The sequence below is a fragment of the Rhamphochromis longiceps genome, linkage group LG8, assembly GCF_057381845.1.
Source record: "Rhamphochromis longiceps isolate RC_006_pf linkage group LG8, R_longiceps_female_GT1.1, whole genome shotgun sequence".
Lineage (NCBI taxonomy): Eukaryota > Metazoa > Chordata > Actinopteri > Cichliformes > Cichlidae > Rhamphochromis > Rhamphochromis longiceps.
In genome coordinates this window covers 2041909-2069738 of record NC_140564.1, presented here as the reverse complement: position 1 = coordinate 2069738, position 27830 = coordinate 2041909, and the positions used below count along the sequence as shown (strand labels likewise).

The window sequence follows — 27830 nt, the reverse complement described above, 5'->3', positions numbered from 1 at the left end:
CGGATACAGGAGGAACAATGCGGTTTTCGTCCTGGTCGCGGAACACTGGACCAGCTCTTTATCCTCTCGAGGATACTTGAGGGTGCATGGGAGTTTGCCCAACCAGTCTACATGTGTTTTGTGGACTTGGAGAAGGCATTCGACCGTGTCCCTTGGGGTGTCCTGTGGGAGGTGTTGCGGGAGTATTGGGTGTCTGGCCCATTGCTACGGGCCATTAGATCCCTATACAACCGTTGCAAGAGCTTGGTTCGCATTGCCTGCAATAAGTCGGACTCGTTCCCGGTGGGTGATGGGCTCCGCCAGGGCTGCCCTTTGTCTCCGGTTCTGTTCATAATTTTTATGGACAGGATTTCTAGGCGCAGCCAAGTGGCGGAGGGCTTTCGCTTTGGTGGCCTCAGAATCTCATCTCTGATTTTTGCGGATGATGTGGTTCTGTTGGCTCTATCGGGTGAGGGCCTCCAGCTCGCACTGGAACGGTTCGCAGCCGAGTGTGAAGCAGCGGGAATGAGGATCAGCACCTCCAAATCTGAGGCCATGGTTCTCAGCCGGAAAAGGGTGGAGTGCCCACTCCGGGTCGGGGATGAGTTCCTGCCCCAAGTGGAGGAGTTCAAGTATCTCAGGGTCTTGTTCGCGAGTGATGGGAGAAGGGAGCCGGAGATCGACAGACGGATTGGGGCTGCAGCTGCAGTAATGCGGATGCTGCACCGGTCCGTCGTGGTGAAGAGGGAGCTGAGTGTAAAAGCGAAGCTCTCAATTTACCGGTCGATCTACGTCCCTACCCTCACCTATGGCCACGAGCTGTGGGTAGTGACCGAAAGAACGAGATCGCGGATACAAGCGGCAGAAATGAGCTTCCTCCGAAGGGTGGCTGGCCTCTCCCTTAGAGATGGGGTGAGAAGTTCGGCCATCCGGGAGGGGCTCAGAGTAGAGCAGCTGCTGCTCCACATCGAAAGGAGCCAGCTGAGGTGGTTCGGGCATCTGACAAGGATGCCCCCTGGGCGCCTCCTGGGTGAGGTGTTCCAGGCATGTCCCACCGGGAGGAGGCCCCGGGGCAGACCCAGGACACGCTGGAGAGATAATATCTCTCGGCTGGCCTGGGAACGCCTTGGTGTTCCCCCGGATAAGCTGGAGGAGGTGGCTGGGGAGAGGGAGGTCTGGGCCTCTTTGCTTAGGCTGCTGCCCCCGCGACCCGGTCTCGGATAAAGTGGATGAAGATGGATGGATGTTCTGATGTTTAATAGATGATTGTGTTTAAGTGCACACTGACTGTTTTCTGGCTTCTTACATCTTAAGTTACAATGTGTATATTTCTTACTACAATACAGCATCTTTATGAAATTGGTAAGAACAACAGCTGCTTTAGTTTTAGGTTCCAAAGCCTTCTTGGAGACTATATATGAATTGTGGTCAGGAAGTTCCAGGAACAGCCTTTAAAATAATCAAAAGCATGACCTGAATAAAAGTAAAGACCTTCTTCTTCTTCACCTCCTCACAATTTTCAGTACAGCTGTGGTTTTATCTCTGTGTACAAGTCTCATCATGCTCAGTTGTCCGTGTCTCTGATGACTGCTCGATGTTCTACGGTCTGTCAAAACTGTTATTCCTGAGCTTGCACTTCATTTTCAGGAAGTATTAGAAAGAATGACCTAAAAACAGCTGATGATGGAGTTATCTGAACATATACAAACGTCCTCAACATAATCAGTACCATGGCTCGCTAGTGTTAATGCTTTATACTGTGGACGCTGTCCCTTTCCTATTGGTGGAAAAATGCACCACGTCACGAAGCATTTGGTTACTGAGAAAAAGGGAGAAGTTGTGGGAGCGATGGCAAAAGTAAGAGTGGCAATATCAGCAGCAAGTTTTGAGATTTTAGAAATTTAAGACATTTGGCACGTTTGGAATGTTGTGTAGTCATTTTTGTGTGTCAACACAATAATACGACAAAAGCAGACTGCAGTGTAAACGCTTCCTTCAGGTAGACACAGGAGTGATGCGCCCTCGTGTTTGTCAGACATGTGATGTGCTTCTGTCTTGACAGGAGCGATTCCTGATTGATCTGCAAATAGTTGTGCAAAAACCACAGAGGCTGCATCTTAATGTAAACAGTTTTTAAAGGTGAAATAGTCAAAATGGTCAGTTATACCCTTGACCCCACATTGTCTGGATGGTAGTATCTGTATATACCCGTACATACTTTTCATCACTGATTAATAGAGAATAACTTTACCTCCATTTAAGAGATGCAGGCTTTTGAACTGAGCACAAATAACAAGCTAGCTGGTGTCTTTCCTGTTTAGTCCGGACGACGCTGCAGCCGCGTTTGTCAGTAAGAACGTCAAATTTCATTTTGGCTGACCTCAGAACAGTTTCCCACTTTGCCTCAGTCCATTTTAAATGAACTTTGGCCCAGACAAGACAGCAGAGTGTCTGCTACTACTTCTACGACTACTTCTGAAATTCAATTCAATATTGAGTTTCTACCTTGACCCTTGCACACAGAGATTTCTCCAGAGTCTTTGAATCTTTTGATATCATCACTGTAGATTATGAAGACTTTGATAGCACTATATATGTGTGTGTGTGTGTGTGTGTGTGTGTGTGTGTGTGTGTGTGTGTGTGTGTGTGTGCTGCATTTGCTCGTCATGTGAGCTCATATACAAGCTGAAGCAGAAAAAGTTGTGACACCTGTTATCCTGTTATCTCTGACTCGAGCGTCAGGTTTTGTCAAACCAGTTAATTCAAAGAAGCCTTGCATGTGTTCTCAGAATGAAAGATGTGTATAATAACTATTGTAATAAACTCAGTTTGGGTTTATGCATATAACATTAAATTACATCAATGACCACATAAAGAGGCTTTATGCTGTTAGGTAAAGACCCAACAGGAGAAAACTAATCAGTCACACAGTCTGAGAAAGCACTCTGACCTGTCCTCCAGCAGAGCCAGGCCCAGGGAAGGGCAGCTATCTGCCACGACCATGGAGGGTTGAAGAGGTTGAACTGGCATTAGTTTGTTGAGTTTGTATGCTTAACTCTGTGTCTGGAGTTTTTTGTTTTTGGTGGGTTTTTAATGTGTAGTTAAAAGATTTTGGATCTTTCATGCATATAAAATATTTAAACGATAATGTCAAAAATCAAGCCTGTATTACTTTAATATAAGCAAAGGCATGAATCAACTACACATAAAGAACGTTGCATCCTGATGTGATTAAGTGTGTGTCTGTTTTGTAGAGCACCTACGACCGTTGTCCTCTGGAACTGGTCCGCTGCATTAAACACATCCTGCAGTCAGAGCAGAGGCTCGTTCAAGAAGCTACAAATGTAAGTCGAAGAAATTGCTGCGTTAATACTGCAGGAATCAGGGTTGTGGGTAGGTTAGGAACCATACATAACAGCTACAGCTTTTGTCTATCTGGCCTGTTGCAGCTTGCTAGGCTGCATATACCAACAACTCGGAGCACAAGAAGAAACAAGTCCTCCTGAGTAGTAAGAGGATACGTATCCCCATTTGTTCTAGATATAGGGGCAGGTTGATAACCACGGTGGAGCCCAGAGGGAGCAGGAGGACGGGAGAAGCTCACAGTGTGGAGTGCCTAACCTCAGTCTTTAAACCAGCATGTTTGAAGTTACCAGGTTAATGCACAGTTCAGTTGCCAACTAATAATATGTGAAAGCGCTTCTCGCTTTGTTTTGGTCATCAGTATGTTCAAGATGGAAATCACGGCAAAAGACAGAGCAGAATGATACATGTGCAGACAGTTTGACTGTGATATGAAAACTTGACAGTCCAGGGGTCGATTGATCCGATTAAAAAGGTGTTTTCAGTTTGAAGCATACGTCCCCAAACAAAAATACAGCGGAGGACAGAGTGCAGAAACATCTGTATGTGCACTTATTCTGCAGGAGTAACATTAAGCTAATATGTAGAGCAATAAACAATAGCATCATACTGACTGCATTATATTTCATGCAAAATAAATAAATAGCAAATTTCTGGGGAAAGGTTTGTAGTTGGTACATACAGTTTCACCAGAAAGCACGCCATCCCACATCCTACTCACCCCACTCATAGTGTCTTCCTTGCAGGTGTTCATATTCAGTTGCCTTTAGTTATTGTCGTACACAGAAGGTGTAAATAAGAGTTTTGGGAGCAGATTTTGTCCTGATTTTGTTTTAAGCCTTCATCATCTGTTTGGTGTCTAGGCCAGCAGTGGAAGTGGGAGCCAGGCCATGGACACGCTATCACAGCGCCACCAGCAGATCAACCAGGCCTTTGAGGAGCTCCGACTAGCCACACAGGAAACTGAGAATGAACTGAGAAAGCTGCAGCAGAGCCAGGAGTACTTCATCATCCAGTACCAGGAGAACATGCGCATTCAAGGTAAGGAGGAGAGAGAGAAACACAAGTGGTAAGAATGTAGAAGCAAATAAGCCCACCAGTACAACTGGAACCATTTTAGATTTGAATCTATTCTTTAAGTTCTGCTGGTTTTCCCACCAGAACACAACAACCTGTAACTGTTTGCATCACACTCGGAGCTCTTTCTCCCTATCCCTGTCTCTTTCTCTTTAGACAATATCCACAAAAAGTTAATTTACTGAAGACTAAAGAAAACTGCAACCACATTGCTCAATCAAACATAAACAGCATATCAGATGTTTAAATGGAGAAAATGTGTAATTAAAACAAAATATCAGTTCATTTTAATTAGACTCTTTGGACTTGAACCTAACCTGCTCCGGAGCAGCTATGACCTTCACTGGACCATCGCTCTGACCTCCGTGAATAACAGGAGGGCCCAAAGTCTGTCTTTCACATCAGTGATAAATTTTGTTATTCTAGTTCTAAAATTTAATATATGATCCTAAAACAGGACACCTACAGTGTACTGCTGACCTCATATTAAATTTTTGCTAAGCTGAAATTCTTAAAAGTTGAGAGAATCAGAATCAGATCTTTGAAGCTCCACGCCAAAAAACCCGTCAAAAATTGTCCTCAGTGTAAAATTGTAAAGACTTTCATATCTCATCATCTACAGCAGGGCTGTCAGGATTTACACTGAGAGCCACATACAGCTCGATTTGATCTGAAGCGGGCCGGACTCATGACTCTGTTTTCTGTCATTGTAAAGAAGTCACATATTTAACTGTTTTTCTACATGATGAAGGTAAATCTGCTGTGACAAAGAAGGAAATCTGTCAGCACGACTCTTTGGACTGTACGAAATAAACGTGTAAAATTACAGAAAATGTTCTGGTAGCTCATTGACTGTCCAGTTTTTTTGTTTTTGTAGTTGTAAAAAAACTGAAATCTCAATAGAAACTTTTCTCTTTTTCACAAAGTTACATTGTTTTTATTAGAGAAAGAGCTAAGTGTTGCAATTTGGCATTATTTTGTGAAAGTTGAAATTTCTTCGGTGTTGAATAGCAGAAATTAGCCTTTCTTGTCAGAGGTACCGTATTTTTTTGGACCATAAGGCGCATAAAGCAAAACAAAACAGTCAGATAAGTCAAACTTTCCCCAACTCATTCTTCGTGCTTCCTCCATTTCTGTACCACTGATTCATTAACGCTGTATTCTATCACAGCTGCTCTATTCCCATGTTGTTGTAGTATATGAATCACTAACTTCGTACTGTGGATGGATTATCTCAGTTGTTCTCCTGACTGAAGTTTGGTCCGTTTACAGCATCCTGCCATGCGATTGCATTTGTCTCTAACCATCAGGAACCTTCACGTTAACTTTTATCGAGTGGAAAAGTGTTAGTGTTCATCCTCCAGCTTCACTGTTTATGCTAACATAGCTGTGTCGCTAGCGATCAGGTAGCACATCATTATATACCAGCTAGCCCAACTTCAGTAACCCTACAAACGTCACTGCTGTTTAGTTTCCTGTCTTCATTTATGTTGGAAGTGATAGCAGAGCTGTACGTTTGAATTTTTCAGAAATCTCTCAGTCAGAACCAGAGATGGGCAGTAACGCGTTACAAGTAACGCGTTACTGTAATCCGATTACTTTTTCCGAGTAACGGGTAAAGTAAGGGATTACTATTGCAAAAACGGTAATTAGATTACCGTTACTTTCCCATAGGAACGCTGCGTTACTGCGTTACTAAAACCGTGATTTCTTTGCGAGAATGTCTCATGACAGTGACGTAAGCGAGTGCGACGTTCGTGACAACAGCTGTGTGCAGATCAACAATGGATCACATATCGAGTGCAGGAGAGAGTATGAGCGTGCAGCGTTTAAAGCGTGGAAGTACTGACCTTACTTTGAGTTTGATTCCATAAAAAGTGACAAAAACATTAGTGTCCGCTGTGCGTGGGAAGAAAACTTCTTTTTACAGAGAAAAAACCCCTAAACTTCCAAGCAAGCACCGAGTAGCTACGACGTAATGGGAAACTCACAGAGAAACTCGCGGATTCTTCCACTGACCGCGGCACACCTGCACCAGGGTAAACCTCCGCCTGCCCCACTCCTGCTTTACAGGTGAAAATAGAGCAACAGGACCGCTGAGTCTTTGACTTTATTTATTTTCTGCGGGGTTTTACTTGCATCTGAAAGACTGAGTGTAAACACAAAAAATATATATATATTTATATTTTATGTGCTGGAATGTGCAGAAAATAGGTTTAAATGTTAAACAAATTTCTTCCAGTCAGAGAATGTTGCATATAATTAAATTTTTGCTTGATGCATAAAGTTAAAAGCTTAAAACTAATAAAACAAGTTTTAAAAAGAGACTTTTCCATTTGATTACATTTTATATGATGGATTATGTAGAAAAAGTAGAATTGGGCTGAAAGATCTATCGCTTTATCACCTCTTCAGGTTGTAAATCGTGTTTTTAAAAAGTAACTAAGTAACTAAGTAATTAATTACTTATGAAAATAAGTAATCAGTAAAGTAACGGGATTACTTTTTTGGGGAAGTAATCAGTAATTAGTTACTGATTACTTTTTTCAAGTAATTTGACCAACACTGGTCAGAACATGCTACATCATGTTTAGGTGGAATCGAGCTAACTTCCTGCTAACTTCTAACTCTGTTAAATGTAATAAATCCTGTTTTCATGGATGCCTGGATGTTAAACTTACTTGTTACACCTGGTAAAGCAGCAATGCTGATCATTTTATTAAGGTGAAATAATTTAGACAGTTTTTAACTCTCAGTGATGCTGCAGTGTTCGTTTGACTTTGGGACCTGAATTTACGGAGTTTAGGACTCAGATTCCTCAGCGAGGCTCCTGACTACCTCCTGACTATGGCAGCCGTAAAGCTCCAACAATCCAACAAGCGGTGCGACTTCATAGCAACCAAAGTCGTACTAAAACATTTTTGGCAGATTTTTGAGCGCCGTGTAGCACATACACCACATTGTTAAGTTTGTGTATGCTGTACAGTGCAGCGAGGAATGCTCAGACCTCTACATTGGAGAGACCAAAACAGCCACTTCACAAGCGCATGGCACAACACAGAAGAGCCACATCCACAGGACAAGACTCAGCAGTCCATCTGCATCTTAAGGATAAAGGACACTCTTTCGAGGATGCCAATGTTCACATTTTGGACAGAGAGGACAGATGGTTTGAAAGAGGAGTGAAAGAAGCATCTATGTCCACTGTGAGCGACCATCTTTGAACAGAGGCGGTGGTTTACGACACCAACTCTCTGCCATCTATAATCCAGTTTTGAGATCCTCCCCAGACGCCTTAACGCCCACTCACATCCTGGGCCATCTGACCTCAGGAATTCGCATGATAAGGTGGGGCCAGGTTTCACAATGAACACACCCGAAACTCTGGCTGATTGGGACCCACACCCAGTTTCACACCTTGGCTCAGGTGATTAGAGGATCATCAGGGGGTCCTTTTGTCCCTCTGTGGGGGGTCACTCCCACTAGGTTTATATCTGGGACTCTCCACCATTTGACCTTAGAACTGAAGAAGCTTCTCGGATGAGAGGTGAAACGTCTTCAAGTAACTTAAAGAAGTCCAGACGCTTTTCTTTGCAAGCTCCTTTGACTACGATGACCTGGATGACTGAGAACCTTCACAGACTATCCCAGAGAAGTGAAGCGAGTGTGTAAGTTCATCCCTGAATGTTTGCAGAGTATTTCCATGTTAAGCTTAACAGCTGATATATGGAGCCACAGCTGGACTGGCCATCGGAGCTCCATACTGAGGTGAAAAGGAAGCGATTTGTCCTGGACTTCAGCTAGAATTAAAAAATGGACACAAAGCTGGAGTTATTCTGCCTTTGCTGCGCAGTTGTATCTACTTCTCTCATTCTCTCCCCTCCCTCTCCTCTTATTACTTCCATCCATCCATCCATCCATTCGCTTCCGCTTATCCTTTTCAGGGTCGCTGGAGCCTATCCCAGCTGTCATAGGGCGAGAGGCGGGGTACACCCTGGACAGGTCGCCAGTCTGTCGCAGGGCCAACACACAGGGACAGACAACCATTCGCACTCACATTCACTCACACATTCACACCTAGTGGCAATTTGGATTATCCAGTTAACCTATCCCCACAAGCTGCATGTCTTTGGACGGTGGGAGGAAGCCGGAGTACCCGGAGGGAACCCACGCAAACACGGGGAGAACATGCTAACTCCACACAGAAAGACCCCGGCCTGATGGTGGAATTGAACTCAGGACCTTCTTGCTGTGCGGCAACAGTGCTAACCACCGTGCTGCCCTCTTACTTTTATTACTTCAAACAAGAAATTGATCAATGATCAGCTGATCGGCTTTTCTGCCGCAAGTCCAGTCTTTCTTGTTTGTTTATCGCCCACTTTTCTCTAGAAAGAGGAGACCAGCGGATAGACAACAGCAGCACGTTTAAGCTTGATCAGCTGTTGTTAGAATTTATTTAATACTACTTTCTAGTATCAGCTGATGTTTGCTGGAGCCACAGCTGTAAAGTTGCTGGTCATGATGTCGGTTTGTTTATGTGGTGAGAGGGAAACATGAAGATGAAACCAGGAGATGTCCTTACTGGATCATCAGAGCTGAACTGGTGATGGAGAAACAGGTTTACCTTTTAGGTGACATGAATGAGTTGAAAGGAAGTTATGAACTGTTTCTGAGAGACAAATAACACCAGGATCCTTTTCTATGTAGCTGACAGCTGGCAACTGTGCAGGGGCGGGTCTAGCAAAGTTTTGCCAGGGGCCCAGGTAGGGCATTAACAGGGAGAGGGGGGCACAAGGAAATACTTTTCTTTGTTATGTCATTTAAAACTTTGAATAAATAATTATCTGAATCTTACAACAAAAGTGGTTATCTGATTAAATGTATAGAAGTCCATTACTGTATATAGTAACTGTTAAGTCTAATATACCCTAGTAAGCTATAGTACTTTTTCCTTTGGGAAGATACCATCTGTGCAGTCTGCAGTTCTGTTGAAGAAAGATGTTGAATCTATTTAATTATTGTAGAAAAATAATTTATTTCTGTCCATTTGTTTTACACTTGCATTAAATTAAAGTTGATTACATCAATTAAGGGTGGGGGGTGGTTCCCTAATACTATTAGTTAACCCTATTAGTTAGGTAGGTAAGTACTCTTTAAAATACCAGAATAGGGAGGATGGTGTAGGTTTAAATTTATTAGATTGATCAGTGATGCTGAACTATAAAATGTTTTGGGTGCAGTGTATTTTTTGCATGCAGGTATAACAGAATAGCTTCAATTCAATTTCAATTCAATTGTATTTATATGGACAATCTGATATCCTCGTGTTGGCGTTGTTCCCACATCATCATAATTAATGTTTTTCCAGGGTCCACATTACAAGTGACCAATCACCTTCTTGTGACATCATACTTTTGCGACTTCAAAAAATACCCGCCTTCAAAAACAAATGTTCTTCGAGAAAACGGCTTTTGTCCGCCGATCCAGCAATTTGAATTCCACTCAAGATACTTTTCTTTAATAAACAGTAAGCATTATACATATATTTTCCTTGAAATGGCTGAAATGGATAGCTGTTTGTTTGCTAGTGATAGGCTACTTGCGAACCAGTGTTCTCCAGAGAATTGCGTGTCAATGTATTATAATATATAATAAATGTACAGGTGAATATAGCTGTCATAAAAATGTTGTCAGGCAACATTGCAGTAGCTTCCCTGATCATTTTACAAACATAAGTGAATAGAATTTGAACTAAAAGGCCTAGACCAATGGTTCTGTGAATCAAAATATCACCTGGAAACATAATTAACTGGTCCATAGCTGTGAAACTGGACATGAGTTCTTGATTCTATGGAGATTAACAGTAATCCAGAAATTTACAAATTTGTCCTGGGCCATCGTGTTAATGTTTTAATTACACAGTCTCCCAGGGACAACAATTACACAGTGTCCCTGCAATTTTGCCTGACCCAACCCCCGGGCCACGAAACACCAAAAAAGTTGGGGAACGCTGGTCTAGAGAACACTGGTTAGCTAATGCTGTTGTCAAGTAGCCTATCACTAGCAAACAAACAGCAAGCCAAGTGAGGAACATATGTATAATGCTTACCGTTTAAAACGTATCCTAAAAGAACTACAAATTCGGCAGACAGGCGGCGGTTTCTCGCAAGTGAAGCGGAGCGCTGGATTGACAGACAGAGGCGGGCACAAGTGAAGAAAATTTGTTTTAAGGTGGGTATTTCGAAGTCGCAGAAGTATGACGTCACAAGAAGGTGATTGGTCACTTGCAATGTTGAACTTGGAACAACATTTATTATGATGATGTGGGAACAACGCCAACACGAGGATATCAGATCGTCCGTATTTATATAGCGCCAAATCACAACAAAAGTTGCCTCAAGGCGCTTCATAGATACAGAGAAAAACCCAACAATCATATGACCCCCTATGAGCAAGCACTTTGGCAACAGTGGGAAGGAAAAACTCCCTTTTAACAGGAAGAAACCTCCAGCAGAACCAGGCTCAGGGAGGGGCGGGGCCATCTGCTGTGATTGGTTAGAATGAGAGAAGGAAGACAGGATAAAAGACATGCTGTGGAAGAGAGACAGAGGTTAATAACAGATATGATTCAATGCAGAGAGGTCTGTTAATACATAGTGAGTGAGAAAGGTGACTGGAAAGGAAAAACTCAGTGCATCATGGGAATCCCCAGCAGCCTACGTCTATTGCAGCATAACTAAGGGCGGATTCAGGGTCACCTGGTCCAGCCCTAACTATATGCTTTAGCAAAAAGGAAAGTTTGAAGCCTAATCTTGAAAGTAGAGATAGTGTCTGTCTCCTGAATCCAAACTGGAAGCTGGTTCCACAGAAGAGGGGCCTGAAAACTGAAGGCTCTGCCTCCCATTCTACTTTTAAATACTCTAGGAACAACAAGTAGGCCTGCAGAGCGAGAGCGAAGTGCTCTAACAGGGTGATATGGTACTACAAGGTCATTAAGATAAGATGGGGCCTGATTATTTAAGACCTTGTATGTGAGGAGCAGGATTTTGAATTCTGGATTTAACAGGAAGCCAATGAAGGGAAGCCAAAACAGGAGAAATATGCTCTCTCTTTCTAGTCCCTGTCAGGACTCTTGCTGCAGCATTTTGGATTAGCTGAAGGCTTTTCAGGGAGTTTTTAGGACTTCCTGATAATAATGAATAATGAGTCGTCCAGCCTGAAGTAATAAATGCATGAACTAGTTTTTCAGCGTCACTCTGAGACAGGATATTTCTAACTTTAGAGATGTTGCACAAATGGAAGAAAGCAGTCTTACATATCTGTTTAATATGTGCGTTGAAGGACATGTCCTGGTCAAAAATGACTCCAAGGTTCCTCACAGTGTTACTGGAGGCCAAGGTAATGCCATCCAGAGTAAGAATCTGGTTAGATATCATATTTCTAAGCTTTTCAGGGCCGAGTACAATAACCTCAGTTTGATCTGAATAAGGAGCAGAAAGTTAGCGGCCATCCAGGTCTTTATGTCTGTGTGTTATCTGGCTTCATGGACAGATAGAGCTGGGTGTCATCAGCATAGCAGTGTAAATGTATGCTATGTCTTCTAATGATACTGCCTAAGGGAAGCATGTATAATGTAAACAGAATTGGTCCTAGCACTGAACCCTGTGGAACTCCATAATTAACCTCAGTGTGTGAAGAGGACTCTCCATTTACATGCACAAACTGGAGTCTATTAGATAGATATGATACAAACCACTGCAGTGCAGTACCTGTAATACCTACAGCATGTTCTAATCGCTCTAATAGGATATTATGGTCGACAGTATCGAACGCTGCACTGAGGTCTAGCAGGACAAGCACAGAGATGAGTCCACTGTCAGAGGCCATAAGAAGATCATTTGTAACCTTCACTAAAGCTGTTTCTGTGCTGTGATGAGCTCTGAAACCTGACTGAAACTCTTCAAATAAGCCTCTGCAGATGATCTGTTAGCTGTTTGACAACTACTCTTTCAAGGATGTTTGATATGAAAGGAAGGTTGGAGATTGGCCTATAATTAGCTAAGACTGCTGGGTCTAGAGATGCTTTTTGAGTAAAGGTTTAACTACAGCCACCTTGAAGGCCTGTGGTACATAGCCGATTATTAGAGATAGTTGATCATATTTAAGATCGAAGCATTAATTAATGGCAGGACTTCTTTGAGCAGTTTTGTAGGAATGGGGTCTAAAAGACAGGTTGATGGTTTGGAGGAAGTAATTATTGAAGTTAACTCAGAAAGATCAATTGGAGAAAAAGAGTCTAACTTAACATGAATGGTACTAAGAGTAGGTGTAGATAATATTACATCTGTGGGATGATTACTGGTAATTTTTTCTCTAATGATAAAAATTGTATTTGTGAAGAAGTTCATGAAGTCATTACTAGTTAACGTTAAAGGGATGGTTGGCTCAAAAGAGCTCTGACTTTTTGTCAGCCTGGCTACAGAGCTGAAGAGAAACCTGGGGTTGTTCTTATTTTCTTCAATCAGTGATGAATAGTAAGATGTTCTGGCTTTGCGGAGGGCTTTCTTATAAAGCAGCAAACTATTTCTCCAGGCTAAATGATGATCCTCTAAATTTGTGACACGCCATTTCCTCTCCAGCTTACGAGTCATCTGCTTTAGGCTACGTGTTTGAGAATTATACCACGGAGTCAGGTACTTCTGATTAGAGGCCTTAGTTTTCACAGGAGCTACAGTATCCAGAGTCGTACGTAGTGAGGAGGTGAAATTATCAGACTCTTGTTTTTTTTTTAAAACGTGAGTATGAACTTATACAAAATGCAGCAATATATTTATAAAAAATAGTTTTATTGATCACAAAATATATCGGATTCATATCGGTATCGGCAGATATCCAAATTTATGATATCGGTATCGGACATTAAAAAGTGGTATCGTGCCATCTCTAGTAATAATATTGTCAAAAGACTCATGATTCGGCTCAGGTGCTAGAACAGGTTGTCTGCCAATCAGACGGGTGGTGGATCTTCAGACAGCACTGAATTAAAAACAGACATGATTCTGTCATAAAACTGTCATGAACTCAGGAACACTTGCAGAAGTTGTCTGTGTGTTGTTGTCTCTGACTCTATTGACTGTTTCTTATATAGCATGTTTATACCCCTTTAAACCCCAACCCATCGCCGGTGACAGGTTAGGGTTTAAAGCAGGAGTGAGCAACTCCAGGCCGCGAGGGCCAGTATCCTGCAGGTTTAGATCTCACCCTGGGTCAACACACCTGAATCAAATGATGAGTTCATTACCAGGCCTCTGGAGAACTGCAAGGCATCACACATTCATACATGTCCTTTTGTTCTATGCTGAAGTGCTAACATGTGCACACATTCAATGATGGGTACATTGAAGTATCTTGCCTAAGGATATTATAGGATATTAGATATACAGACTGAAGCAGCCTGGAGTTGAACCACCAAGCTTTGATTAGTAGATGAGCTGCTCTACCGAGGCCTTTGAAATAAAGGTGGGAGGGACAATACTGAACCACATACTGCAGCTGTTCCAGCAGCACAGCTTCATAGAAGAGTGCAGGTGTTGAACTGCCTGCAGTCCAGACCTTTGACTGACCCGAAACATCTGATACACCATGAAATGAAAAATATGGCAAAGCAGCGAAAAGCCTCTTCAGAGAAGAAAGGGACAACAGTCCTCTCTGAAGTCCAGCGTGGTTTTTGGTTTTTTCAAATTCAAAATGAGCTAATTTTTTCATAGATTTGCTCAGTTGAAACATTTGATTTATATTCTTTGTTCTATTTGTAATAAAATGTGGATTTAGATTTCCAAAACATTGCATTCTGTTTTTATTTAAATTTGATAAAGTGTCCTAACATTTGTTCTATGATCTGTGGCTATAAATTGACTTAAATCTTAATCAGCTCTCGGTGACTAAGTAGCAGCAGGTTTATGGAAACAGATGCTGCGTCACACACATTTGTACAAAGCTGCATGTGTTGATTAATTGTGATCGTGTTTAACATCTCCTACGTCTTGCTTTGTCAGCCCAGCTGAGCAGCTTGTCTTCACTGGCTCCAACTGAGCGCACCCAGCGGGAAACAACCCTGCAGAGCAAGCGAGCCACTGTGGAGGCCTGGCTCGCCAGAGAGGCCAGCACACTACAGAAATACAGGCTTGTATGGAGACACATCACACATACACTTCAGAATGGGTATCAGAAGATCTCCCTCCCCCTCCCTCCCTCCATTTCTTGTTGCTCTTGGTATCTAATTAGGCAATCATTTGGCAGCAGCTCAGTGCATTTAGTTGTGTAAGCTAGGGTCGTGCTGTGTCACATCCACGGTAATGCCAGTATGAAAATACCCCTGATATAAAATGTCATACCATGATATCGTTGATATATCTAGTGGTGCAAGGAGACGAGCTGGGGCGCGTCTGAAAGAGCTGCAGCAGCAGCTACATGGCAGCCTGCAGTGACTTTTACTACCTAAAACAGCTTCTGCTTCAGCAGCCTGTAGCAAAGCACAAGAAACACATGCAGATAAAATGCAGTTGAAACTTGACCAGATGCAACATTTTCTATACAGGTTGTGTAAGTGCTGTGATAATCTCTACAGTTAAAAAATAACAACAATGAAAAAATGCTGTCTCTGGTTTGAAGACGACTCCCACGGCCCATTCAGTGAACTGCTGTCAGATGTCTGCTTAGATCTGACCACGTGCGCTCAGCGCAATGATACTCCTCAATCATTGTGGGCTAGAAGGAAAACTCCAGTGTTCCTGAAAGGAACAATTATCTTTTAAACTTTAAGCCAAAATTACAAAATAACTCCATTAGGCCTGTGTGACTCTACATCAATAAATATCAGCCTAATACAATTGATAAGGCAAAACTGAGCTTACAGTTTTACGATGCTTGAGATTTGGTAGGACCACCTTTGGCTGCCAGTAGCAAAGCACCTAAAGAAAGAACTTAACACTGTTTGTCTGTTATATGTAGAGACAACACTCTCTCATGTTAGGAGTGAATGATCCAGATAAGTGAAAAAACAGTCTAAAGAACACATTTGAAAGGTCTTTAAACAATTCTTTCAAAGTCTGCTTCCTAATAAGCAAAACGGGGGAATAAGGAAGGGTCAAGCTTTTAGCACACAACTATAAAAGACACACTGGCGCCATGTTAATCTGTAATTTACAGAGTTATATTTTTCATACGCACTTGTTTCTCAGTGTGTGGCTGTACTTTGGCAGGACCTGGCAGAACAGCACCAGAAGACCTTGGGCCTGCTGAGGAAACAGCAGACTGTGATCCTGGATGAGGAGCTCATTCAGTGGAAGAGGAGGCAACAGCTGGCTGGCAATGGGGGTCCTAATGAGGGGGGGCTGGATGTTCTGCAGTCCTGGTAATTGTTGTTTTACATTCACGCATTAAAATATAATTTTACCAACTCCAACAGCTGTTTTTGTAATAGTGTAAACATGTGGAGAGTTGTTGTTCAGTAATGACAGTGATTAGGACATAACACACGAGTTTAGGATTTTCCCCCTTTTTACTTTGTTTGTTTAGTTTTATGCATATTTGTCACATAAATGTTTCAGGTCATCAAACAAATGTAGATGTAAGACAAATATAATCAGATATATATCAGAAAATAAGTAAGTACAAAATAGAGATGATTCGATTTATCCAAACTGACCCTGTAGGAAAAGAGTAGCTGGCACTTTAAAGCTAATAACTGGTTGTCCAGCCTCTGCAGCAAGATCTGTGCTGACGGCCAATTAACCTTTCACATCTCTGTGGAGGAGTTTTGGAGTTATCTTAATACAGACACACTGGAGGGTTTCTTCAGCATGAATGGCTGAATGGTTCATGCTAAAGCATCTTGGTCGTATTTGAGACTGGATTTTATTTATTAGGCCACTCCAACTTGTGCGCAGTCTCTTATTGTTGAGCTCTAACCTTCACTGAGACAGTGAGTCCCGCCGTTCTTTAGATGATGTTCTTCTGTAACCTCCTGGATAAGTCATTGGTGTGCTCTTTGGTTAGCCAACCATTCCTGGGAATGTTTACACCTGCTCCACGTTTTCTCCATGTGTGGATAATGGCTCTATCCATGGTTCAGTGAAGTACCAGAGCCTTAGAGACGGCTTTTTCACTCTTTCCAGACTCATAGATTGGCTCTCATCTGTTTCTTTGGATCGTGGTGTGACCTGTTTCATTCTGTCAGGCAGGTCTTTTAGGTCATCATGATATAAAAAAGACATTCTGTCCATATTAACCCCAAGTTGCTCTGTAGTGCATCTGTTGGAGTGTGACTGTGTGTGAATGAGCACTTAAACGTAGAAACAAGTGCTTGCATGGGTGAATGTTGTGCAAAGCTCTTTGAGGGCTCAGGTGGAGTAGAATATGTTTTATAAGATTCTGCATATTTACCATTTACAGTTACAAATAAATCTGTGAATCCACAAAAACGTGTGAATGAATACAGGACAGGCTCAGACTTCTGTCTTTTTACACATTTATCATGAAAGAAACTGAGACTTACTGTTGAAATTGATCTTATTTTTCTGATGTTACAAACATCTGTTAAATGTTATGATAAATGCCTTTACGCTGATGTAAAGGACAGTATCAGCGGTTCGCCCCACTCGATGTATGTGGCCGGTGATCTCTGGTGATCCTTCTGCTTCCTTGTTGCTCAGGTGTGAGAAGCTGGCTGATCTGATCTGGCAGAACCGACAGCAGATCCGACGCTGTGAACATCTCACCCAGCAGCTTCCTCTGCCGGGGCCCATGGTAGAGCTGCTGAGCAAACTGAATGCTGACATCACTGACATCATCTCTGCCCTGGTTACCAGGTGAGGAAAATTCAAACCAGATTACAGAGGCTCCATCCTCTTCAGATGTGGTCAGGAGAAACTTAAGAGCTTGATATGGTGACAATTGTAAGAGGTGGAGACTTGGCGTTACAGACTCTTAACACCACTTTCAAACTAATTAAAATAAAAAATATGTCCAAGTATACTGTGTAAAGAATGTTTGCAGAGAGCTGTCCATGGAGAAAAAGGCTGGTAGGCAAGATGAAGCATTGGTAAATGGACCGTTTCTTCCGTAGTGGTGTTCTACTCTGAGCACTCTACACTGTTTCTCAGCGCTTCCTAGCTAACATTCATACGCCGATGTTTGCATCGGAGAGCAACATGGGCTTAGTATCTTGCCCAGAGATATTTGGCATGCAGACTGGAGTAGACTGGGATGGTATCACCAGCCTTCCAGTTAGTGGGTGACCTGGAAGAGTGTTGGTTGGCTCACAGGTGCAGAAAGGCAGTTTGACAGAGAGGTCCTGGATGGAAAAGATGTACAACAGGACGTCTGAAACTAATGATCTAGAAACTGAAAATGACAACAAAGAATCCTAACAGTGAAGGATCCACACAAACATCTGCTGACTACTGGAGAGTTATACGCGTCTCTCCACAACACGATGTGTCACATAGCGTAGGGTCCACCTGTGAAAGTGTTAGCTTCACACTGCCAGACAAATTGATGGTTGACAAGACTCAGCGCTGTGACAGACATGCCAACGTCAGCTTCAGTAAGGAGCTGGGTAATCTGAGGCTGAAAGACCTGAAGCAGAGTATAGCCCAGAGCGGTCGTCATGTTCAGAGGAGCGTCACGAGCCTTAAGGCCCAAACAGGAAGAGAGGCTCAGCTTGACTCCAGGAGCAACACAGCACGTCTCAGGACAGAAGACTGACGTGTGTTTGGGACCTTCGTACTTCACCATCTGTCAGTGACTTTCTGAAACATAACCCACGTTTACATACCGAGTTTGTGTCACTTAATGCCTTTGCTTATCCTGCATGGTGTCTGTAATGTCATTATCGCTCTTCTTCACAGCACCTTCATCATCGAAAAGCAGCCGCCCCAAGTGTTAAAAACCCAGACCAAATTTGCAGCCACAGTTTGCCTCCTGGTGGGCGGGAAGCTCAACGTCCACATGAACCCACCTCAGGTCAAAGCTGTCATTGTTAGTGAGCAGCAGGCCAAGGCTTTGCTGAAGAATGAGAGTACGCACAGGTGAGGCTGTACAGGTGACATAAACATGTCGTTTTAACGTCATCATCATTGCTTTGAAGAACAGTCAGTGAGAATATGTTCAATCCTAAACAGTGAAAGCAGTGGAGAAATCCTCAATAACAACTGTGTGATGGAGTATCACCAGGCCACGGGCACCCTCAGTGCACACTTCAGAAACATGGTGAGTCTCTCTAAATAAAGCTGTTACACTTGTGCGTTTCTCGGGCATTTTTGTACGTTTTGGTTTTTTCTTTGTTTTGATTTGGGGATCATGATGGCTGTGTTCAAGCTTTTAACTTTGGTAAAAAAATAATGCAGTAGTTCAAATGTTTAATCTGGCACTTAAAGGGTTAAAGTCCTGAAAATACTTCAACGTTTGATCGTTTTGAAAAAGGCTCACGTTGGTTTAGTGATTTATGAAAAGAAGCAGACATGATTACGTAGTTCAACTAATATATATATACAGCAGGTAAAATAACGTTGAACACGTCAGCAGTTCTCTAAGTAAATATATTTCTAAAGGTGCTTTGATGTGAAATTATCACCAGATGTCGGTAACAACACTTCCAATCCAGACGTGCAAAGGAATCAAACCACAGATGAAGTTGTGTAATAATACAAAGTGACACAGGGACATTTATTTATTACTTTATACAAATGTTGGTGATGACAGTTCATGGCAGCGTCTGTATGGAGAAACCAGTCCCATCATTGCTCATGACTTTGACCCACTCACCACACAAACGGTCTCTAAATCCCGAATGCTCCGTGGATCCTTCCCACAGATTCGGCTCAGGTGATTGGCTGGGCCGTTCCAGCAGCTTTACTTGATTTCTCTGAAACCAACAGTTTCCATTGGCTGTGTTTGAGATCATGGTCTTGCTGAAACATCCATCCTTGTTTCATCTTCATCATCCTGGTAGATGGCAGCAGATTTTAATCAACAATGTCTCCATTCATCCTTCCTGGAGTTACGTATACTTAATGTCTCAGTGCTGTACGCTGAATAAACAGCCCCCCACCAGGATGCTCCCACCTCCAGACTTCAGTGTTGCTGTGGTGTTTTTGGGGTGAAGCCACCCAAACACGGTGTGTTTACAGCCTTCAAAGAGTCCAGTTTTGGTCTCATGTGACCAAACTATATTCTCCCAGCATTACACAGACTTGTCTAAATGTTGTTCAGCAAACTTTAAACACACTTCAACATGTTTGTCTTCAGCAGTGGAGTCTTGGTGGCTGAGTGCCTCACTGCGGCGGTCCCCAACCCCCGGGCCTCGGACCGGTACCGGGCCACGAGAGTTGAGGCTCAGGTGTGAAATGTCTGGTTTTCAGCGTTATTTTGTTATTGTTTTTTATCATTAACTCTGTTTTCCTGGGTCTTTTCACGTGTGTTATGAATAAATCTTCTTTTTTTCGGCACCGGTACTAGTTTTATTTCGTTGTATTTATCCGCGACACCTTAAAGGCCGGTCCGTGAAAATATTGTCGGGCATAAACCGGTCCGTGGCGCAAAAAAGGTTGGAGACCGCTGCCTTACTGCACTTTAAAACAATTGTAGCTGCTGATTCCCGGTGGTTTGTAGCTCTCCATCAGCGGCCCTTTGCAGTTTTTTCACCTGTCGGTCTGAAATCTTGTGGGGAGCAACCACAGCGACACAGCACAGATTAAAGATGGTACACGTCTCCTTTTCTTGACCAATGTCACTCTAAAACTAAACGGTTTCTATGGCACAGTGCAGTATGCATAAATGTTGATGACTGTTAGGACATAACAGAAGATGTAAATGTGATATATGCATGTTTTTATTTTTGTCTCTTCACTGTGACTGCATAGAGGAAATCCATCTGTAACAGATCCACTCTGACAAAATAAATGACAGACTGAATGTGATTATGAGTCACAACATTTACTGTAATCAGATAATCTGGTTAAATGTTCGTGTTTGTGTGTCACAGTCACTGAAGCGGATCAAACGCTCGGACCGTCGAGGTGCAGAGTCCGTGACAGAGGAGAAGTTTACCGTTCTGTTTGAGTCCCAGTTTAGCATTGGGGGCAACGAGCTGGTCTTCCACGTCAAAGTAAACCCCGTCTCCGTGTCTGATCTTTTTTAAACATGAGTTAAACATGAGCAGCCACATTTACTAGAGTAGACTGGAGTTTATAATTGAATTGTGGTGTGTTTCTGTAACCTGCAGACTCTGTCCCTGCCTGTGGTCGTCATTGTGCACGGCAGCCAGGACAACAACGCAACAGCTACGGTCCTGTGGGACAACGCCTTTGCTGAGCCGGTAGGTTGGCCGCCCCTCGTTGGCTGGTGACCTCAGTGCCTTCTTTAATGTTTGAGCACGATTTATGTTGTTTTTCCTCTGCAGGCCACGACAGCAGACTTGTGATTGAAGAGCAGGCTTTGAGCTGTTCAAATGAATTTTACAAAAAATTCACTTGAACAGCTTAAGAATTACAGCCTGTATATTAAATAAGATGTAGCTGAAATGCCAACAAACTGGGGGTTCTGCTGAAGGGAAGGCCTCACGCCTACAGAACTATGTTCTGTACAGACTAATGATGCTGTGGAACCTGTGCCAGGCTGACTAACCCATCTCGTCCTGTTTCTTTCTGCCATAGAGCTCCACTGCTGTCCAAATACTCGGACGTGTCCTCACGCAGCCTCAGTGTTATTCTGTGACCTGGAATAAATCCACATATTTTGAAATAAACAGTGAATATGTGGAGACAAATAAAATGCAGTTGGAAGCTGAACTTTTTTCCTCCTCTCATCAGGGCAGAGTGCCGTTCATTGTGCCAGAGAAGGTGCTGTGGCCCCAGCTGTGCGAGGCCCTCGATATGAAATACAAGGCAGAGATGCACAGTGGGCGTGGCCTGTCAGACGACAACCTGGTCTTTCTTGCACAGAAGGCTTTTTCAAGCAGCAGCAACAACTCTGACGACTACCGCAGCATGACCATATCCTGGGCCCAGTTCAACAGGGTGAGTCCCTCCTGGGAAAACAAACAAAAACAAACAAACAGAAAGCTCACAACTATGGGACAGAGCAAGTATCAACAAATAACCACAACATGGCAGGTCATTGTGACCACAGAAGCAGTCCCAGGTGCACTCAGGGCCTTTCAAGGATAACCTCAGACATCCGAAAACCAAACACAGAAAATACAATAATAATAATAATAATAATAACAATAACATAACAACATTGATAATTACAGAAAGAATTTTAAAAACAAAGAACTCAAAAAAAAAGTGAGCAAAACAGAAAACCCATCAAATTTTCAGCTTCCCAATGTAGCCGAATACATTTTTTCACTGCACTACTCACAAGTTAAAATAAAATATTTCTTATGATAATTCACGTTGATAGAACCTGTGTCACCTATAATCCATAGTTTTGGGTCCAGTCCGATTTGGGTCCCCATTACCCTTGAGATTGTTTCAATGGCCCGTCTCCAGGACTCTTCTATCACTGGGCAGCATGTGCAGGAGATCACCATCTGTCACCTTACATCTCAGACATTTGGGGGAATAATTATTATCAATTTTATGTAACCTACAGTGGGGGAAAAAAGTATTTAGTCGCCACCGATTGTGCAAGTTCCCCCACCTAAAATGATGACAGAGGTCAGTAATTTGCACCAGAGGTACACTTCAACTGTGAGAGACAGAATGTGGAAAAAAAAAATCCATGAATCCACATGGTAGGATTTGTAAAGCATTTATTCGTAAATCAGGGTGGAAAATAAGTATTTGGTCAATAACAAAAATACAACTCAATACTTTGTAACATAACCTTTGTTGGCAATAACAGAGGTCAAACGTTTACTATAGGTCTTTACCAGGTTTGCACACACAGTAGCTGGTATTTTGGCCCATTCCTCCATGCAGATCTTCTCGAGAGCAGTGATGTTTTGGGGCTGTCGCCGAGCAACACGGACTTTCAACTCCCGCCACAGATTTTCTATGGGGTTGAGGTCTGGAGACTGGCTAGGCCACTCCAGGACTTTCAAATGCTTCTTACGGAGCCACTCCTTTGTTGCCCGGGCGGTGTGTTTTGGATCATTGTCATGTTGGAAGACCCAGCCTCGTTTCATCTTCAAAGTTCTCACTGATGGAAGGAGGTTTTGGCTCAAAATCTCACGATACATGGCCCCATTCATTCTGTCCTTAACACGGATCAGTCGTCCTGTCCCCTTGGCAGAAAAACAGCCCCATAGCATGATGTTTCCACCCCCATGCTTCACAGTAGGTATGGTGTTCTTGGGATGCAACTCAGTATTCTTCTTCCTCCAAACACGACGAGTTGAGTTTATACCAAAAAGTTCTACTTTGGTTTCATCTGACCACATGACATTCTCCCAATCCTCTGCTGTATCATCCATGTGCTCTCTGGCAAACTTCAGACGGGCCTGGACATGCACTGGCTTCAGCAGCGGAACACGTCTGGCACTGCGGGATTTGATTCCCTGCCGTTGTAGTGTGTTACTGATGGTGACCTTTGTTACTTTGGTCCCAGCTCTCTGCAGGTCATTCACCAGGTCCCCCCGTGTGGTTCTGGGATCTTTGCTCACCGTTCTCATGATCATTTTGACCCCACGGGATGAGATCTTGCGTGGAGCCCCAGATCGTGGGAGATTATCAGTGGTCTTGTATGTCTTCCATTTTCTGATGATTGCTCCCACAGTTGATTTTTTCACACCAAGCTGCTTGCCTATTGTAGATTCACTCTTCCCAGTCTGGTGCAGGTCTACAATACTTTTCCTGGTGTCCTTTGAAAGCTCTTTGGTCTTGGCCATGGTGGAGTTTGGAGTCTGACTGTTTGAGGCTGTGGACAGGTGTCTTTTATACAGATGATGAGTTCAAACAGGTGCCATTCATACAGGTAACGAGTGGGGGACAGAAAAGCTTCTTACAGAAGACGTTACAGGTCTGTGAGAGCCAGAGATTTTCCTTGTCTGAGGTGACCAAATACTTATTTTCCACCCTGATTTACGAATAAATTCTTTACAAATCCTACCATGTGGATTCATGGATTTTTTTTTCACATTCTGTCTCTCACAGTTGAAGTGTACCTCTGGTGCAAATTACTGACCTCTGTCATCATTTTAAGTGGGGGAACTTGCACAATCGGTGGCTGACTAAATACTTTTTTGCCCCACTGTATAAGGGGTGTAATATATCCTATGAAGTATGTTAAATTGCATTTGCCTGTTTTGTAGAAATTAACATGGTCTGTGCCTGTTCCAATAAATGGTGCCATTCTACCTCTTCATAGACATGGCCCAGGTCTGTCTCCCATTTTCTTTTTATCGACGCTTTGTTATGGTCAGGTAACTTTTTATTGATAATAGTATATATAGAAGATGCTATTCCTTTTATTGACTTCCATGGTTTGGTGCAAAGATGCGTTTCAAGAGGAGTTTCTTTTGGTATCTCGGGGAATAACCCTTTGGATTTCTCCTTGACCCGCTCTCTTGTTTGTAGCAATTTGAAGAAACTTTGTCCTGGGAGTTTGAATTCTTAGATTAGAGATTAGATTAGATAGAACTTTATTAATCCCTCGGGTGGGTTCCTCTGGGAAATTCGATTTCCAAAAAAGCACAGCACCGACAGAAGTTACAGAGTTACAGAATATTATATATATATATATATATATATATATATATATATATATATATATATATATATATATATATACATACATACATACATACATACATACATACACACACACACACACACACACACACACACACACACACACACACACACACACACACACACACACACACACATATATAAATACAGAGACAAATATAAATAAAATATACAAAGGGTATAAATAGAATAAATAGGAATAAAAATAAAAATACAAGTGAATTGCACATTTCAAGTATTGAGTCTATTGCACTGTTGACTATTTACAAAAAGTATTGCACAAGGTATTGCACAGTGAGGTGAAGAGGCACTACAGCTTAGTTGTTCCCCCCTCCTTTGTCCCCCTGTCTCCCCTCCCTCTCCCCTCCAGAGAGGAGTTAAACAGTCTGATGGCGTGTGGGACAAAGGAGTTTTTAAGTCTGTTAGTTCTTGTCTTGGGGAGAAGCAACCTGTCACTGAACAGACTCTTCTGGTTGTTTATGGCCGTGTGCAGAGGATGCCCAGCATTGTCCATAATGTCCATCAGTTTCTTTAATGTCCTTTTCTCTGCCACTGTCACCAGAGTGTCCAGCTTCATGCCGACCACAGAGCTAGCCCTCCTGATCAGTTTCTCCAGCCTGGATGAGTCCTTCTTTGCTGTGCTGCTCCCCCAGCACACCACAGCATAGAAAAGTACTCCAGCAACCACCGACTGGTAAAACATCCTCAGGAGCTTCCTGCAGATGTTAAAAGACCTCAGCCTCCTGAGGAAGTACAGTCGGCTTTGGGCTTTTTTATACAGGTGCTCTGTGTTGCATGACCAGTCCAGTTTATTGTCCACCCACAGCCCGAGGTACTTGTACTTGTTGACCACCTCCACCTCCTCCCCCTCTATCTGAACTGGCAGTGGACCTTCTCTGGACCTCCCGAAGTCCACAACCAGTTCCTTAGTCTTTGAGGTGTTGAGTTGCAGGTGGTTTGTGTGACTCCATGCGACAAAGTTCCTCACCAGACTTCTGTACTCCTCTTCCTGATCATCCCAGATACACCCCATGATGGCTGTGTCGTCTGCAAACTTCTGAATATGGCATAATTCAGAGTTGTAGCAGAAGTCAGAGGTGTACAGGGTGAAGAGAAGAGGGGACAGCACAGTTCCCTGTGGTGCTCCTGTGCTGCTGACCACAGTGTCAGACGTGATGTCCTTCAGCCTGACGTACTGTGGTCTGTCGGTGAGGTAGTCGGAGATCCAAGCCACCAGGCAGGGGTCCACCTCCATCCTGTTCAGTTTTTCCTGAAGCATACAGGGCCGGATGGTATTAAAGGCACTGGAAAAGTCAAGAAACAGTATCCTGACCGTGCCTTTTCCCCCATCCAGGTGTGAGTGGGCTCTGTGTAGGAGGTACAGGATGGCATCCTCCACTCCGACACCCGCCTTGTATGCAAACTGTAGTGGGTCCTGGGCATGTTGTACCTGTGGTCGGAGGAGGTTGAGGAAGAGCCGCTCTAGAGTCTTCATAAGATGTGACGTCAGTGCCACCGGTCGGAAGTCATTCAGCTCATTGGGCCGGTTCCTTTTAGGGACCGGGACGATGCAGGATGTCTTCCATAGGGCGGGCACTCTCCCCAGTCGCAGACTGAGGTTGAAGACTCGTTGTAGCGGCTCCCCAAGTTCAGCAGCACACGCCTTAAGCATCCTAGGACACACCTTGTCTGGGCCTGCTGCCTTTCTGGGGCGAAGCTTCCTCAGTTGCCTCCTGACCTGATCCACTGTGACACTGGGAGATGGAGAGTGGGGAGAGGACTCTGTAGTGAAGGTGAGGGTGGGGGGGGTTGTGGGCTGGTCAAACCTGTTGAAGAAGTTGTTGAGTTCGTTTGCCTTCTCCACAGTCCCCCCCACTGTGCTTTTCTTGGTGTTGTGGCCTGTGATGGTTTTCACACCATTCCAGACCTCCCTCATATTGTTCCTCTCCAACTTCTGCTCCACCTTCCTCCTGTAGGTGTCCTTTGCTTCCCTCAGGCAGCGTTTCACCTCCCGCTGTGCTGCCTTCATCTCCTCCTTCACTTTGCTCCTGAAAGCCTTCTTCTTCATGTTGAGGACAGCTTTGACTTCCTGTGTTACCCACGGTTTGTTATTAGGATAACACCGTACCGTCTTAGCAGGGGCGACTGTGTCCACACAAAAGTTGAGGTAGTCTGTAAGACAGTGTGTCGCCCCCTCTATGTCCTCACCATGTGGGCTCAGGAGCACATCCCAGTCTGTGGTGTCATAGCAGTCTCTCAGAGCATCCTCCTTTTCTGGGGTCCATCTCCGGATGGAGCGCGTTGTGACAGGCTGCCTTTGGACGAGGGGTGTGTATTGTGGCTGTAGGTAAACCAGGTTGTGGTCTGACTTCCCTAGTGGGGGGAGGGGGGTGGCTCTGTATGCATCTCTCACATTAGCATACAGTAGGTCAATTGTCCTGTTGCTCCTTGTGGGACAATTCACAAACTGGTGAAAAGCAGCCAGAGTAGAGTCCAGTGTGGCATGGTTAAAGTCTCCAGATATAATAATGAAAGCCTCGGGGTTTTGTGTCTGAAGTCTTGCTGTGACTGTGTGTATTTTCTCACAGGCAGCTGTTGCGTCGGCCCTCGGAGGGATGTAAACACACACACAGATCACATGACTGAACTCCCGAGGTAGATAGTTGTTGAAAGTCAATAAATGAATCATTACTGTATAAGTCGGCAACAGTTAGAATATTTCTGTCCTTCCATCCCTGCAGTATTGGGTCAGGAATATGATGAGAGAAGTCAGGGTTGCCCCATAGGGGTGTCCTTCTAAGAAAGGAGATATTTATTTTCAGAAGTGAGGGGGATTCCTGCCAGACGCAGAAGGTGTTTAATATCAAATAGTTTGTGAGCTTGGACATTTTTTGTACCTAAAAATAGAACATCTTTTAATGGGGGTTCACCTCATGTTGTTCTATTGGAACCCATCGAACCTCACTGCTCTCTGCATGCAGCCAGATCCAAATTGATCGGTACTGGGAGGCAAGATAACAGTTCCTAAAGTTTGGTAAATTAAGTCCTGCCCTTGAATATGGGGCCTGTAAAGAGGAGAGTTTGAGTCTTGGATTTTTCTTTTGCCATATGAAAGAAGTTATAAGTTTATGAAGCTCTTTGAAGAAACTTTTAGGAACCTTTGTAGGGAGACATTGAAGTAAGTAAATGAACTTAGGCAACGTGTTCATTTTAATAACATTAATTCTGCTTATGAGAGATAATGGAAAATCCATCCATCTCTGAATATTAAGTTTGGTTTGCTCAACAGTTTGATATAATTTAGTTTGAATATTTGATCCTTGGATTTACCAATTTGTATACCAAAGTACGTGAAGCCATTATCACACCACTGTAATGGGTCAGTCAGAGCTCTAATACGGCTGTCTTGTATATTTGATGGCACGATCTCACTTTTGGTGTAGTTTAACTTGTATCCTGAGGCTGCACTTTATTCTTTAAGACACTTCATTAAGGAGGGAATTGATTTAAGAGGGTCCGTTATGTACAGTAGGAGGTCATCTGCGTATAGAGAAAGTTCACTTGTGCCAAATTTGATTGCAGATATGGAGGCACTAGTACGAATGGCAGCGGGTAGTGGTTCAATCGCAATCGCGAAGAGCAAGGGGAGCTTGG

General features: G+C 43.3%; 1 protein-coding gene across 2 annotated transcripts in view; it reads left to right on the top strand.

Moving 5' to 3' along the window:
- Positions 1-27830, top strand: part of LOC146662870 (signal transducer and activator of transcription 5B-like) — a 50381-nt gene that overhangs the window by 9155 nt on the left and 13396 nt on the right. For both annotated transcript variants that reach the window (XM_085415439.1, XM_085415438.1), the window contains 10 exons: positions 3234-3323; positions 4206-4383; positions 14475-14605; positions 15681-15832; positions 17133-17288; positions 18330-18509; positions 18603-18690; positions 20465-20587; positions 20705-20797; positions 21291-21497. In XM_085415439.1, coding sequence (XP_085271565.1) covers positions 4233-4383; positions 14475-14605; positions 15681-15832; positions 17133-17288; positions 18330-18509; positions 18603-18690; positions 20465-20587; positions 20705-20797; positions 21291-21497 — 1281 coding nt within the window. In that variant the 5' untranslated portion in view covers positions 3234-3323; positions 4206-4232. The remainder of the gene's footprint in view (positions 1-3233; positions 3324-4205; positions 4384-14474; positions 14606-15680; positions 15833-17132; positions 17289-18329; positions 18510-18602; positions 18691-20464; positions 20588-20704; positions 20798-21290; positions 21498-27830) is intronic.